We start from the raw sequence: 13,309 nt of genomic DNA on the forward strand, positions 1-13,309 counted from the left end.
CACATTTTATTTGTGGTCATTTTTTACCAAATACCATTTCCCCCCCCCTTTAAATGCTAAATAAGGCAACAGCCAGAACCTGGCTGCTAATTCCAGCCTACAAAAAGGGGTTTTTGTGCACTCACAGCAGTTCACCACGACCTTAAAATAGGACAGTTCTTTCAAGAGCTTTTCTTCCCTGAGATGACATTAACTATAATTTACATTTTAATTTTAATACAGCTCCTAGAAGGCAATAACATCTCCACTCAGCTCTGCTTAAGTGTCCTCCTCCTTTTTTTAGTGCTTGGGTGGATAACAGATTTCAAGGCACTCAACGTTCCCAGTGCCTGGGATGAGTCCTGCTGGGAATGTCACATGGAGGACACGGATGGAATGTCACATGGAACATCACCCTCCTCACCCTGGGTCACCTGCAGGGCCGTGGGGATGGAAGGTGGTGCCCTGTGCTTCACCACGGAGCTGCACACCCAGATGGAAAAATCCCAGATGGAAAAATCCCCAGGACAGACCCCGGCAAAGGCTTTGAGTGTGCAGAATGCCACAGCCAGAGCTTTTCCCAGGGGGGTGTCTCCACGGTGACAATCCTGACTGAAGCCCTGAAGAAGGAGCAGCATTTCACCTCTGGAGAGCCAGTGCCACGGACAGAAAGCCTTGGGGAGCGTTTTCTGTCATCTGCTCTCCTGGGAAACGTGGCAAATGCTGTCTGCCTGAACAGCAGCCTGGAGAAATCACAGCCAGAAGGCTGGAAAAAGACTGGAATGCTCCACAGTGCTGCTGAGAGCTTCAGGAGGTGCACCCAGAGCTCAGCCTGTGCATGTGGTGGGCTGAGGAGAGATTTCTTCCTGGGAAAAAGCTCCAGGGAAGCCTCTGTGTGCCCTGCACAAACCTGCCCGTGCTGCTGGAGGACATCACCCCTCGGGAGAGACCCCAGCACTCCTCTGGAAGCCAGCACCAGCAATGGGAAGGACACACAAGGAGATGTGTCCTGCAGGAGGAGCTGCCCTGGCCCCAGTGCTCCTCCAGATGTTGGTTTTTAGAGCCCAGGTTCTCAAGTCTTGAATCTGGCCATGGTGGGAGGCTGCAGAAGGGCAGGGAGATGTCCCTCCCAAGCTGGTGTCCTCACAAGCCTCTCCCTGCTCTGCAGGAATTAGTGCTGGCCCAGAGTCAGGCCTGGATGTGTGCCTGCCTCCGTGGAATGCGTGTCAGGACAAAGCAGGGCAGTCCCAAAGCCAAAGCCAGCCCAAATCCAGGCGCCAGCCACGCGGGGATGGGAACTGGGGCTGGGAACTTGGGCCGTGTCCTGAGAGGTGCCTGTGGCCCTGTGCCAGGGGCTGGCTCTGTCCCCCTGTGCCTCTCCTCCTCCCTCCATCCCACGGTGCCAGCATGGCCAAAATCCCACTGGGCAGGAGCAGCAGCCCATGGAGAGTCCAGGACAGGAGCCAGGACACTGCGGCTCCGTGCTGGCTGCTGGAGCCACCAGCTGGGGCCTGAAAGGGCTCCCTGGCACTGCCAAGGTCACTCATGTCCAAGGGTGAGATGCTCCAGGACGGGGCAGTGACAAGTGGACACACAGGACGGGCCTCCTGTGGGAAAGGGTGAAGTTCCCAGCACGGGTTGGTGGCCAAAAGTGTTCTGTGCTGATGTGAGCACCCCTGGCAGTGTCCCAGGCCAGGCTGGACAGGGCTGGGAGCAGCCTGGGACAGTGGGAGGTGTCCCTGCCATGCCAGGGGTGGCACTGGGTGGGATTTTAGGTCCCTTCCAACCCAAACCATTCCATGATTCTGATTCTAACTGGATGAGGCTCAGGTGCCACCCCTGCCAGGGCACCACAGAGCCCTTCCTGCCCTTCCCACAGCACCTGGAGCTGCAGGAGCTTCAGGGAGGGAGGCTCCAGGGCTGATTTAAGAGTCCAGTCACAAACCCAGGGCTGTTTCTTCTCCTAAGGACCAGGCCTGGCCGACGACAAAGCCCAGCTGATAACGAGGGTGGATGGGGGTGGGATGGAGGCCATAGGACAGAGCAAGCAGGGGGATGCAGATCCATGGACAGGAAAGGACAGAACAAGCAGTGGGATGCAGATCCATGGACAGAACAAGCAGGGGGATGAAGATCCATGGACAGAACAAGCAGTGGGATGCAGATCCATGGACAGAACAAGCAGGGGGATGAAGATCCATGGACAGAACAAACAGGGGGATGCAGATTCATGGACAGGAACAAGCAGGGGGATGCAGATTCATGGACAGAACAAGCAGGGGGATGCAGATTCATGGATGGGACAGGACAGAACAAGCAGTGGATGCAGATCCATGACAGGAACAAGCAGTGGGATGCAGATCCATGGACAGAACAAGCAGTGGGATGCAGATCCATGGACAGAACAAGCAGTGGGATGCAGATCCATGGACAGGAACAAGCAGTGGGATGCAGATCCATGGACAGAACAAGCAGTGGGATGCAGATCCATGGACAGGAACAAGCAGTGGATGCAGATCCATGGACAGAACAAGCAGTGGGATGCAGATCCATGGACAGGAAAGGACAGGACAAGCAGTGGGATGCAGATCCATGGACAGAACAAGCAGGGGGATGAAGATCCATGGACAGAACAAACAGGGGGATGCAGATTCATGGACAGGAACAAGCAGGGGGATGCAGATTCATGGACAGAACAAGCAGGGGGATGCAGATTCATGGATGGGACAGGACAGAACAAGCAGTGGATGCAGATCCATGACAGGAACAAGCAGTGGGATGCAGATCCATGGACAGAACAAGCAGTGGGATGCAGATCCATGGACAGAACAAGCAGTGGGATGCAGATCCATGGACAGAACAAGCAGTGGGATGCAGATCCATGGACAGGAACAAGCAGTGGGATGCAGATCCATGGACAGAACAAGCAGTGGGATGCAGATCCATGGACAGGAACAAGCAGTGGATGCAGATCCATGGACAGAACAAGCAGTGGGATGCAGATCCATGGACAGGAAAGGACAGGACAAGCAGTGGGATGCAGATCCATGGACAGAACAAGCAGTGAGATGCAGATCCATGGATGGGACAGAACAAGCAGGGGAATGCAGATTCATGGTCAGAACAAGCAGTGGGATGCAGATCCATGGACAGAACAAGCAGGGGGATGCAGATCCATGGACAGAACAAGCAGGGGGATGCAGATCCATGGACAGAACGAGCAGGGGGATGCAGATCCATGGACAGAACAAGCAGGGGGATGCAGATCCATGGACAGAACAAGCAGTGGGATGCAGATCCATGGACAGAACGAGCAGGGGGATGCAGATCCATGGACAGAACGAGCAGGGGGATGCAGATCCACTCCTCCAGCCAAAGGCCTCTGAGGGTTGTGCTGAGCAGGGAAATTGCTTTGTGCTGCCCAGCTTTGTGAGAGTTTAATTAACCATGCCCTGAAGGGGATGAGGGAAAGGGAGCCCACCAGGCACTGGGGGTCCCCTCTGTGCTGAGGCTGTTTGGGGTTGTGCTTTGTTGCTGCAATGAGCACTGATGGTGGCTTTGTCCCACAAAGCTGCCATTGTCCCTCTCCCCGTGGAAATGCCCTTGTGCTGCCCATGGTCTGCATGCAGAGAGGCCTGGTGGCCTTCACCCTTGTTTTAGGCAGGTCCAGGAATCCCTCTGGCAGCCTCCTGGGTGGCCCAAAGCAAAGTCAAGAGACACAGAAGGCAGAACATTGGAATGACCACGGGAAAGAGACCCTGGAATCCTAAATGTGGGTGTGACATCCCTCAGCTGGACTCCATCACTGGTGGCCAGGGTGCAAGCCCCGTGTCCAACAATTCTGGGCATGGCTGCACCTGTTCCACTGCTCCCAGCTGACACCTGGTCCTTTGCTTCCCTTCTCAGCCCCACATCAGCTGGAAAGACATGGTGTGGTGACAGTGGGAATGACACCAACCAGGAGCTCCCACTGAGCTGCACCTCTGCTCCCCAACGCCACCAATCTCAGTGCCACCACCACCCCGAGGCCAGGAAAGCAGAGAAATCAGAGCCAATCCTGCTCCTGGTGACAACTCATCACACCAAGTGGCTCAGGACTTCAGCAGAAGTTACAAGCACTCAGCATCCTGGCAGGATCATTCCAGAAGCTTGGGAGCAACGTGTGACACGAACAAAGTGATTTTCCAGGCTGTACACGTGGTTCTGCTGACCCAAGGACTAGAAATGAACCCAACAACTCAGTGGGGACCAGCTGGAGGAAGCAGGGCTCTGTCAGGGACATGCTGCGAGCGGGCCGGGCGTCTGCAGCAAGACGGAATTCACGTGGAAAAGGAGGGACCTCCCCAAAAAACAGCATCCCAGTCCTCATCCCCACCCAGTGCCAGCCCTGCAGGGAGCTCTCTGACCAGCCAGGCTCACCTTCAGCTTGTGCTCATGCTCCTTGTTGACCCGGGACAGCAGCTGGGCTTTCCTTCTGTTGAGGGCGTCGATGAGGGCGTCACACTGGGCCACCAGGCAGGCCTCGAACTCCACGCTGTTCTCCTGCAGGGCACACAGGGAGTCACAGCCCAGGGAACATCCCCAGCCCAGCTGGAAAACTGGATTTCCCTTTTTAATGGTGCCACAGGGGTCATTTTTTGCCCGTGCAGCTGCATCATTGCCACCCACGGATCCACAGCATCGGATGTGGGATCCGTACGGCCTTGGAGCGTGGAAAATGTGGTGGTGGGGATGCCTTGAGAAGGCTGCCCTGGAGCAGAGGCTGGATGGAGCTAAAGAATAAAACAGGGATTTATTAAAGGATCTCCTCCATGGATCCACCTTGGGCAGCACCAGAGCCCAGCCAGGGCTGCAGCCAAGAGGAACCAAAATGGTCCCAAAATGCACGAGCGCTCCCGGGGGCTCTCACTGGGATCAGCTCTGCTCCATTTGCACCTTGCAGTTCATTGTCCCATTCCAGCTTTAGCCCAGGCACTCCCATCCTGCTTGTTTTTCCCTCTCCAGCCCACGCTGTTTGTGCTCCTGGGCCTGAGCTTTGGATCATTTGTCCTTGGTGCCCAGCTGGAGCAGGAATTGTTTTGTCTCCCTGCTCTGTGCAGAGAGCTCACCATCCCATAATATGGAGCCCAGACCCAGACACTAAAGCAGCACAGAATGTGAAAAATAGAAAAGCCAAAACCTGAGGCATCAGTGGCAGGTGAGGAACAGGTTTGGATCCACCCATGGCAGAGATGGGAAGGGCTCAGGACTCTGCTGTTCCCTCCACCACACCAGGAGCAGCAGATTTGGGGAAGGTTCAGGGGGGCAATATGGAAAGCAAGGTTCCTTTGGGAGGGCACCCACCCAAGCAAGCTTGGGAAGAGGGATAGGGGATGGCTCATCCTGGTGGGAAGGGGCAGTTTCTCAGCCTGGAGACTCAGTACCTGGATTTGCTGCACCATGTTGCGGAGCTGGACCAGGAATTCCTTTGCCTCCTTGGCTCTGTCTGACAATCCATTCAGGGCCTGGGAGAGCTGGCTCTGCAGGGGAAGCAAAGAGCAAGGTCATTTCCATGTCCAGGACTCATCCATCCCCCAGCACAAATACAATTGACTCCACAGAGGTCCCTCTCAAGCACTCCAAGTAACGGAACTAACAGGCAGAAACAGAGCTGGTAACAATCAGGAAAATCCATGGAAACAAGGGAAAAACAAAAGCAACATGGACAACTTCAGTTATCTGCACAGACCTCGCTCTGCTAACAGGCAAGCTGTGGAAATGTGGGCAGATTCTCCCAGCACACCCAGATCAGAGCTCTTGCAATGCAGCTGATGGACAAGGCACCCACAAGATGTAAGAGATGAAGATGAAGATTTCCTTTGATCTGACATGGGCCCATCTAATGGTTTCCAGCAAAGAGACAGGATTGTGTGGGATTTGGGCTGGGGATGGGCTGCAGCTTCCCACCAAGGTGTGCCTGAGTGCAAGGAGGGGGAAAAGGAGGGTTAACCCATCATACCCTGGCTTTGGGAAGCAGATATTCAGTGTCCACCTCCTCCACAGGCTTCCCTGGGTGATCAGGGACGAGCCACATCCACCCTGGCTCTCACAGTGAGCCATTTGCTCCCTCCCCTGGATCTGTGCCCTCCAGGGAATCACCAAAAATTCTGTAGGGTCTGACCCAGGTCAGGCCACCCGAGTCAGACTGAAAATCACCCAAAGCCTCCTGACAGTGAAGGGGAAATGGATTGATAGAAAATTCTTAAAGCTTGACAGAAAGTTTATATGGCGTGTATCTGTATGTAAACTTTGAGATAAGAAATGTTGACTTAGAAATGCTGTGGAATAGGATAGAGATTGTTGAGAGAGAAATGGGGCTAGAAACAAGTTTTAAAGGATGGCTTTGCTGAAAAAGACTAGACACTTTGGAGAAATAGAATTAAAATAAAGATGTATTGTAGTAAGACTCATGAGGGGTAATTTTAGATTATTGGCATTAAGGCATTTGCAGCATGGTGTGGCAAAGGCTGATAGGCCAAGAAAGGCTTATAGTGCATTGTAATTAGGAAATAGTTGTCTTTTGATTGTGATGGTGTGAATTAGAACATCTGTATTGTCTCACCCTTCACATGAGACTGAAAACGGAATAAAAGTTTTAAAATGCCTCTTGGTTGCCCCATTTCTAAGTCAGAAAAAACCATAATCCAAGAGAAGGTAAAGGTCTTCCTGCAAAATACTGAGTGCTCCTTCTCCCTTTGGAGTGGGAACACTCCCACAGCCCTGAGCAGCAGAATTTTGTAATAACAATCATTATGTTCATCAAATGCTTTTTCTTTTTCATTTTTATGGCTCTTTCTGAACACTCACTCAGGAATCTTCCCACTCTCCCCCTTCTGCCATCGCAGCAGTGTGTGGATTATCTCAAGAGCTGGCCAAATCACCCTCAGCTATTTTTCCTCTGGGAGAGATTTTGCCTCTTCTCTGGGCTGCAAATTGGCTGCAAATACCCCGTGGGTTTTGGGGGGTGATCTTGCTTTGAGGCAGACACACAAAGGTGCTGGGAAGGTGGCTGACGTGCCCAAATCTCCAAAAATCTACTGTGGCCATCCTTCCAGGGATCAGGATGTGGGCACTGGGCTGGCAGCCCTTCCCAGAGGTGCTGTGCCCCCCTGGATGCCAGTGTGGGAGATGGGAGAGGGGAGAAGGGCTCTGCTCTTTCTGGGCTGAAATCAAGAGTAAAACCCAGCACTGCCACCGAGGAGAGCCCTGGCAACCCTTTAATGGCCCAGGAAATAATGGCCCAGAAAATGACCTCGCTGCTGCTTCCCCGGGAGGCTTTAATCTCACCCGAGTGCTTCCTGCATTTCCTTTGTCATTTATCCTTAGGATGTGGAGCTAATCAGGGAATGCATCTCTAATAAAAATGGGATTGCTAAATCAGCTCAGCAGATCCCCCCCATCCCTCCTCCCTCCCCCAGGCAAGGTCAGAGCCCTGCAGGGACAACCCAGCCCTGCCTCTTCCCAAGCCTCCATCACCTTGCTCAGCCCTCCTGGATCTAGGCAGATGCCCCAAGCCCAGCAAGGTGTTTTGCTGAGAGCTGTGCTGCTGCAGGGCCCAGGTCCCTGGTAACACAGGCAATTAATGGAAAAAATCAGCAGGGGTTGGTTGTGTTTACAAGCTCCTCATTAAAATTGCAGCATGTTGTTGTGTTTTTTTTTTTTTTCCCTTTAAAGTCTTTAAAAGCCTTTTTTTTTTTTTTTTTTTTCCCATTAACATGAATTTCATGAAGGGTATCTTTAGATCAACATAATTCTTTGAGGCTTTCCTGATGGGAAAGCTTTTTAAAAGTGGGCTTAAAATTTAATAAGAGCTCTGTGGTGCCTGCGCTTGTTGTCCATGGAGGTTCCTTCACCCCAGGCACCCCCAGACTTGCAGCAGAACAGCTCCCCTGGTGCAGCAAGCTTGCAGCCCCCACAAAAAGATGTTCCATCAGCTCAGAGCATCCCTGCCTGTGGGCTCACTGCACCCCCTTCTCAGCTCAGCCCTCCCCTCTGCTCCAGATATTCTTTCTGCCTCCAGTGCAAGTGAGGGAAGAGCATTATCTCATCTGGAAAACGTAATTTTTCCCAGAGTTTTAAGGCCAGTTCTTACATATGGGGGGGCACAGGAGCTCCGAGGTTTAGCATTTCACCAGCAGGAGCATCATTCCCACCTCCAGATGGGTTCTCCCTCAGGAAGCCATTCCCCCTTGTCCTGTCACTTCATCCCTTGTGCAAGGTCCCTCTCCTGCTCTCCTGGAGCCCCTTTAGGCACTGGAGTCCTCCACGGGAGCTGTGAATATCCTGGAATGCTGCGCTTGGCATCTCCACGTGGCAACAAAATCGTTGTGGCTTTTTTTGGGGTCGGGAACCCCGCTCTGGGGACACCATCCATGGGATCACCCAGTGGGCCTGGCAGCTCCCATGTGCTGGAGAGGAGCTGAGCCCAACCCCCCCAAGCAGCACAGGCAGGGAAATTAATGAGTGTGAAATGAAGAGAAATCACATTTACGGTGCCTTAAAAGCAAGGGGATTTATTCTTTGTGGGAAGCTGCCCTCTTTTCTCAACGCTCCCAGTCCAAGGCAGTAAGAAGAGACCTCTGTGGTTCACATTAGCATTAATGGGAGCTAAGCATTTCAATCTCTCTGTCCCCAGAGCACTCAGGAGAGAATCTGTCCTCTCTTTGTGCTCACTAACAGCTCCATAACCCTCCTCCTTCCCAGGCACGGCTGACAAAGGGATTTCTGTCACTCTCTGACTCTCCCTTGTCCCAGCCCAGCGATGAGAGCAGCCGCTGCAGAAGGCTCAGGAGAGCTGAGCAGGCTCCAAGAAACAGAGAAAAGCATAATTTTAACTCTGCACCGTCAGAATTGCTCTGGTTTTTCCCTCCTGTACAAGCCAGCTGCCAGGGATGGAGCTCAGGCACGCTGGCTGTGAGTGAGGAGGGAGCTGGGCTGGTTGTTTCTGTGCTGGAGGGCTGTGACAGCTCCACCTGGACAAGCCTCAATTCACTGCTGGTGGACACCAGCAGGGGTGAGGAGCTTGGTCCCATTTCAAACCCAGCTTGTTTGCAGGCTCTGGCACCAGGCAGGATCATAAAAACACAGAATTGTTGAAGTTGGAAAAGCCCTCTGAGATCATGGAGTCCAACAGCACTGCCAAGGCCACCACTGCCCCGTGTCCCCAAGTGCCACATCCACCCGGCTTTTAAATCCCTCCAGGGATGGGAACTCCACCACTGCCCTGGGAAGCTTTTTCCAATGCCTAACTACCCTTTCCATGAAGAAATTTTCTCAAATATCCAACCTGAACCTGCCCTGGAGCAACCTGAGATGGTTTCCCCTTGTCCTGTCCCTGTTCCCTGGAGCAGAGCCCGACCCCCCCGGCTGTCCCCTCCTGTCAGGAGCTGTGCAGAGCCACAAGGTCCCCCCTGAGCCTCCTTTGCTCCAGGCTCAGCCCCTTCCCAGCTCCCTCAGCCTCTCCTGGAGCTCCAGACCCATTTCCAGCTCCATTCCCTTCCCTGGACACGCTCCAGCCCCTCGGTGTCCTTTCCATGAGGGGCCCAGAGCTGTCCCCAGGGCTGGAGGTGCCAGTGCCAGCACAGGGGACAGTCACTGTCCTGCTCCTGTGGCCACACCATGCCTGGTACAAGCCAGGTGCCTTTGGCCTCTTTGCCCACCTGGGCACACGTTCAGCTGCTGGCATCAGCACCAAACTCAGCAAAACTCACCCCAAAAGAGCTCTTGGCATCACCCCAAGAGCCCAGTACCTGCTCTGACACCCCAACCAGCCCCTGCCTCTTCCCTCCTTCCAGCCAAGTCACCTCCCAGCCAGTTCTTCCACGGGAGCATCCCCATGGAAGTACAAGAGGAGAGGGGCACCATGGCAGGGCACGAGCTGCTCCCAGCTCTCCTGCTCCTGCCCTCCAAAGGATGAGGAGCTGTCACAGAAGCTGGAGCTGAACCCTGTGAGTCCTTTAATTAAAGCACAGGACTTGCAGCCTTTGAATCTTGAGGCCAGCCCTCGGTACGTGATGGCTGCCTAATTTAAATGGGATGTTTAATTAAAACTCGCACTCAGCCAGGAAGTTGATGAAGCTAAACTGCTGCTAATTGGCTTTTGGCTCCAGGGCCTGACTTCTGGATTCAAGGCTGCCTCTGGAAAGAAACCAGGAGCTGCAGCCTGGGCTGAACCTGCTCCCTGGACACTGCCAGGGATCCAGGGGCAGCCACAGCTGCTCTGGGAATTCCCAGTTCCCAATCTCCCATCCATCCCTGCCCTTTGGCAGTGGGAGCCCTTCCCTGGGTCCTGTCCCTCCATCCCTTGTCCCCTGTCCCTCTCCAGCTCAAGGCCAGGCTGGATGGGGCTTGCAGCAACCTGGACTAGGTGGAAGTGGGATGGATGGAGTGGGATGGTCCTGAAGATCCCTTCCAACCCAAACCATTCCTTGCTTCTGTGATCTCAGCTGCAGATATCTGTGACTGAGCCAAAGCAGGTGACAGGAGCAGGCCAGGGCTCTGAATTATCCCTCTGCCAAAGCTCCACCACTCTGCTGCTGAGATTTGACACGGCTCCAGCTCGGGCTTCCCTGGTTTTCCAAAAGAAGATGTGATCCCAGCCTGCCAGAAAGCTGCAAATCAAGCAACAAATCAAGGAAGAGCCCACACTTGTCATGAGAAGGACACACAGAGACAGAGGCAGGCTTGTGAGCACAGCTCCTGGGTGCCAACAAGGAGAAAAAGGAATTTTTAGGAATGGATCCCACTCCCCTGCTGCATTCAACAGGGGCTTTGGTTCTCCTCCTTCACTGCAGCTACCCCAGGGAATCTGGGGTGTGCAGGAGGAAGATGAAATGTAAATCCTCAGGGGGAACAGGCCCTGGGAGAGCAGCTCTGTGAGGGAGCTGCCCCTTGAGACTTGAGGGGCCAGACAGTGCCATGTCCTGGATCCTGCAGGGACCTGGCCTTGGGCACTTCCAGGGATCCAGGGGCAACCACAGCTGCTCTGGGAATTCTATCCCAGGGCCTTCCCACCCTCCCAGCCAGGAATTCCCAGTTCCCAGTCTCCCATCCATCCCTGCCCTCTGGCACTGGGAGCCATTCCCTGTGTCCTGTCCCTCCATGCCTTGTCCCCAGCCCCTCTGCAGCTCAAGGCCAGGTTGGATGGGACATCCATCGGGGCTGGATGCTCCTGCTGTCCCTGCCACAGCCTAGAGAGCAGCTGGGATGTGCAGAGATGATCCTGCACACCACCTGCACCTCTGGGGCAGGCATCTGCACAGGGATTACCCCGGGGGCAGCATCATTGCCACTGGGATTCATCCCGGGGGCGTGGAACACGCAGAGGGGTCCCTGCACCTCTGGAAAAGGAAGGGATGCCTCTACAGCCACCCCTGCTAATCCTGCAACTGCTGGGTCCTCCTGGAAAAGAAGATGCAGCCCTTGCAGCCCTCTCCTTTCCATCCCCTGTCCCTGTGCAGGAACCAACTCCCATTCCCAAAGCTGGCACGGGGAAATCCTGCTCCAGAAGGGACTGGGGACCAGGACAGGATGGAGGCAGTGGGGAGTTCAGCTGGGAATAAACCTCCTACCCCTCTGCCAGGCAGGGCTGGGGGGAGGTGTGGGGATTTTGGAAGGACTTTTGAATGAGTTAGAGATGGGATCTCTGAGGGTTTTTTTAGATGATGTGATTTATTTTTCTTAGTTTTTATATAGGTAGGAAGAGTGAGTTTGGTTCACATCTTTACAGTATGGTTCAGAAGGTTACAAGACCCCACAAGACTCACAAGATTTTTTAAGGATTTATTGACCAATAAAGCACTGTTCATAAAGATATTTATGTTTTTTTAGCTAATCTTTAAATATTTTGTCTTATGGAGCCATGCTACAGTGTGAGCTTTCTTAGCCAATCATGTTATGCCAAACCCACAGTGCTGCATTCTAAACTCCTTGTTTATTTTTGTAACTACTTTTTTTTTTTTTCTGTATCTTAAACTCTAAACTTTCTTCCACTTGATGTGGAGGAAATTTAAATTATAAACCCACATTCTCCCTTCTAACACCTCAGTTTGGGAGCCTTTTCCAAGGTCTCAAATTAAATCTTCTGTTTAACTCTAAACTTCGACTTACAACCCCAAAATCCTGAGAGTCCCCTACACTTCAAATTCCAACAGGGAGGCCGTGCAGTGGGCTTTTGTGGGAAATGGATTTGTAAAATCTGTGACAGGGCTTGCCCCATGCCAGATCCCAAACCCAAAGTGCTGCCTGCCAGCTGCCAGGATTTTCTTGCAGTCGCTTATTTGATAGTGTGGATGACACAACAGCAAAGAGCAGAAACCACAAATCCCTTTTGTTTGGAGTTTGGAGGCTTCAGCAGCTCAGCCCTCTGCCCTTCCACACGTGGCTAAATCCGTGTCCATTTCTGGGCCCAAGCCCTCCCCAGTGTCTGTGGGGTTTTTTGCTTCCTTAGTGCTGGAATCTGAAATGCAGGGAACTCTCAGAGCTTTGGGCCTGTGAGGCAAAGCTTAGAATTAAACCCAGGATTTGATCTGGGATCTGGAAAAGGCTCCCAAACTGAGGTGCTGGAAGTGAGAATGTGGATTTGTAGTTTAAAGCAGAGACATGTTAAATTAAGAAGAAGAAGAAAGTTTAGAGTTTTAAATAGAATAGTTTTAAATAGAAACTTTATAACTTTAGAAAGTTCAGAGTTTAAGATAAAGAAATAAAAGTAGTTCCAGAGATAACCAAGGAGTTTAGAATGCAGCACTGTGGGTTTGTGTGCCATAGCATGATTGGCTAAGAAAGCTCACACTGTAGCATGGCTCCATAAGATGAAATATTTAAGGATTGGGTTAAAAGCATAAATATCCTTGCTGGCAGTGTTTTATTGGTCAATAATTCCTTAAAAGGGGTCTTGTGACCTTCTGAACCATGCAGTGAAGATGTGAGCCCAACTCACCCTTCCTGCCTGTGTAGAAGAAAAAATAAATTGTAAAAATTCATTAAAAATGAATCGAATTCTTTCCAAAATTCCTCACAGCTTAGGGTGCCCTGAAGTCCCTGTGGGGTGGTGCTGGCAGTGGCCAGGCAGAGCTGAAGCCCCAGCCCTGTGAGCTGTCCCTGGGGTGCACAGATGGCCCTGGCCTGGCTTTGGCCAGGCAGACCCAGCAGCCCTGTGTTCCCTCGGCAGGCAGAACTGATTCAAGAGCTCCAGCCTGGGAATAAAACAAGGAGAGATGCTTGTGGGAACACAGGACACCCCTCTGGCTGCCTCCAGACCCTGGCAGGGGCTCACAGACCTTGGCACAAAGTC

At 52.8% G+C, this 13,309-nt stretch overlaps 1 protein-coding gene across 8 annotated transcripts in view; it reads right to left on the reverse strand.

Moving 5' to 3' along the window:
* Nucleotides 1-13,309, reverse strand: part of TRIM9 (tripartite motif containing 9) — a 62,914-nt gene that overhangs the window by 24,290 nt on the left and 25,315 nt on the right. For all 8 annotated transcript variants that reach the window (XM_053980409.1, XM_053980403.1, XM_053980408.1 and 5 more), the window contains exons 2-3: nt 5,403-5,498; nt 4,399-4,521 (exon numbers count right to left, since the gene is read on the reverse strand). In XM_053980409.1, the coding sequence (XP_053836384.1) occupies nt 4,399-4,521; nt 5,403-5,498 (219 nt within the window). The remainder of the gene's footprint in view (nt 1-4,398; nt 4,522-5,402; nt 5,499-13,309) is intronic.

Source organism: Vidua macroura, chromosome 6 (genome assembly GCF_024509145.1).
Source record: "Vidua macroura isolate BioBank_ID:100142 chromosome 6, ASM2450914v1, whole genome shotgun sequence".
NCBI lineage: Eukaryota > Metazoa > Chordata > Aves > Passeriformes > Viduidae > Vidua > Vidua macroura.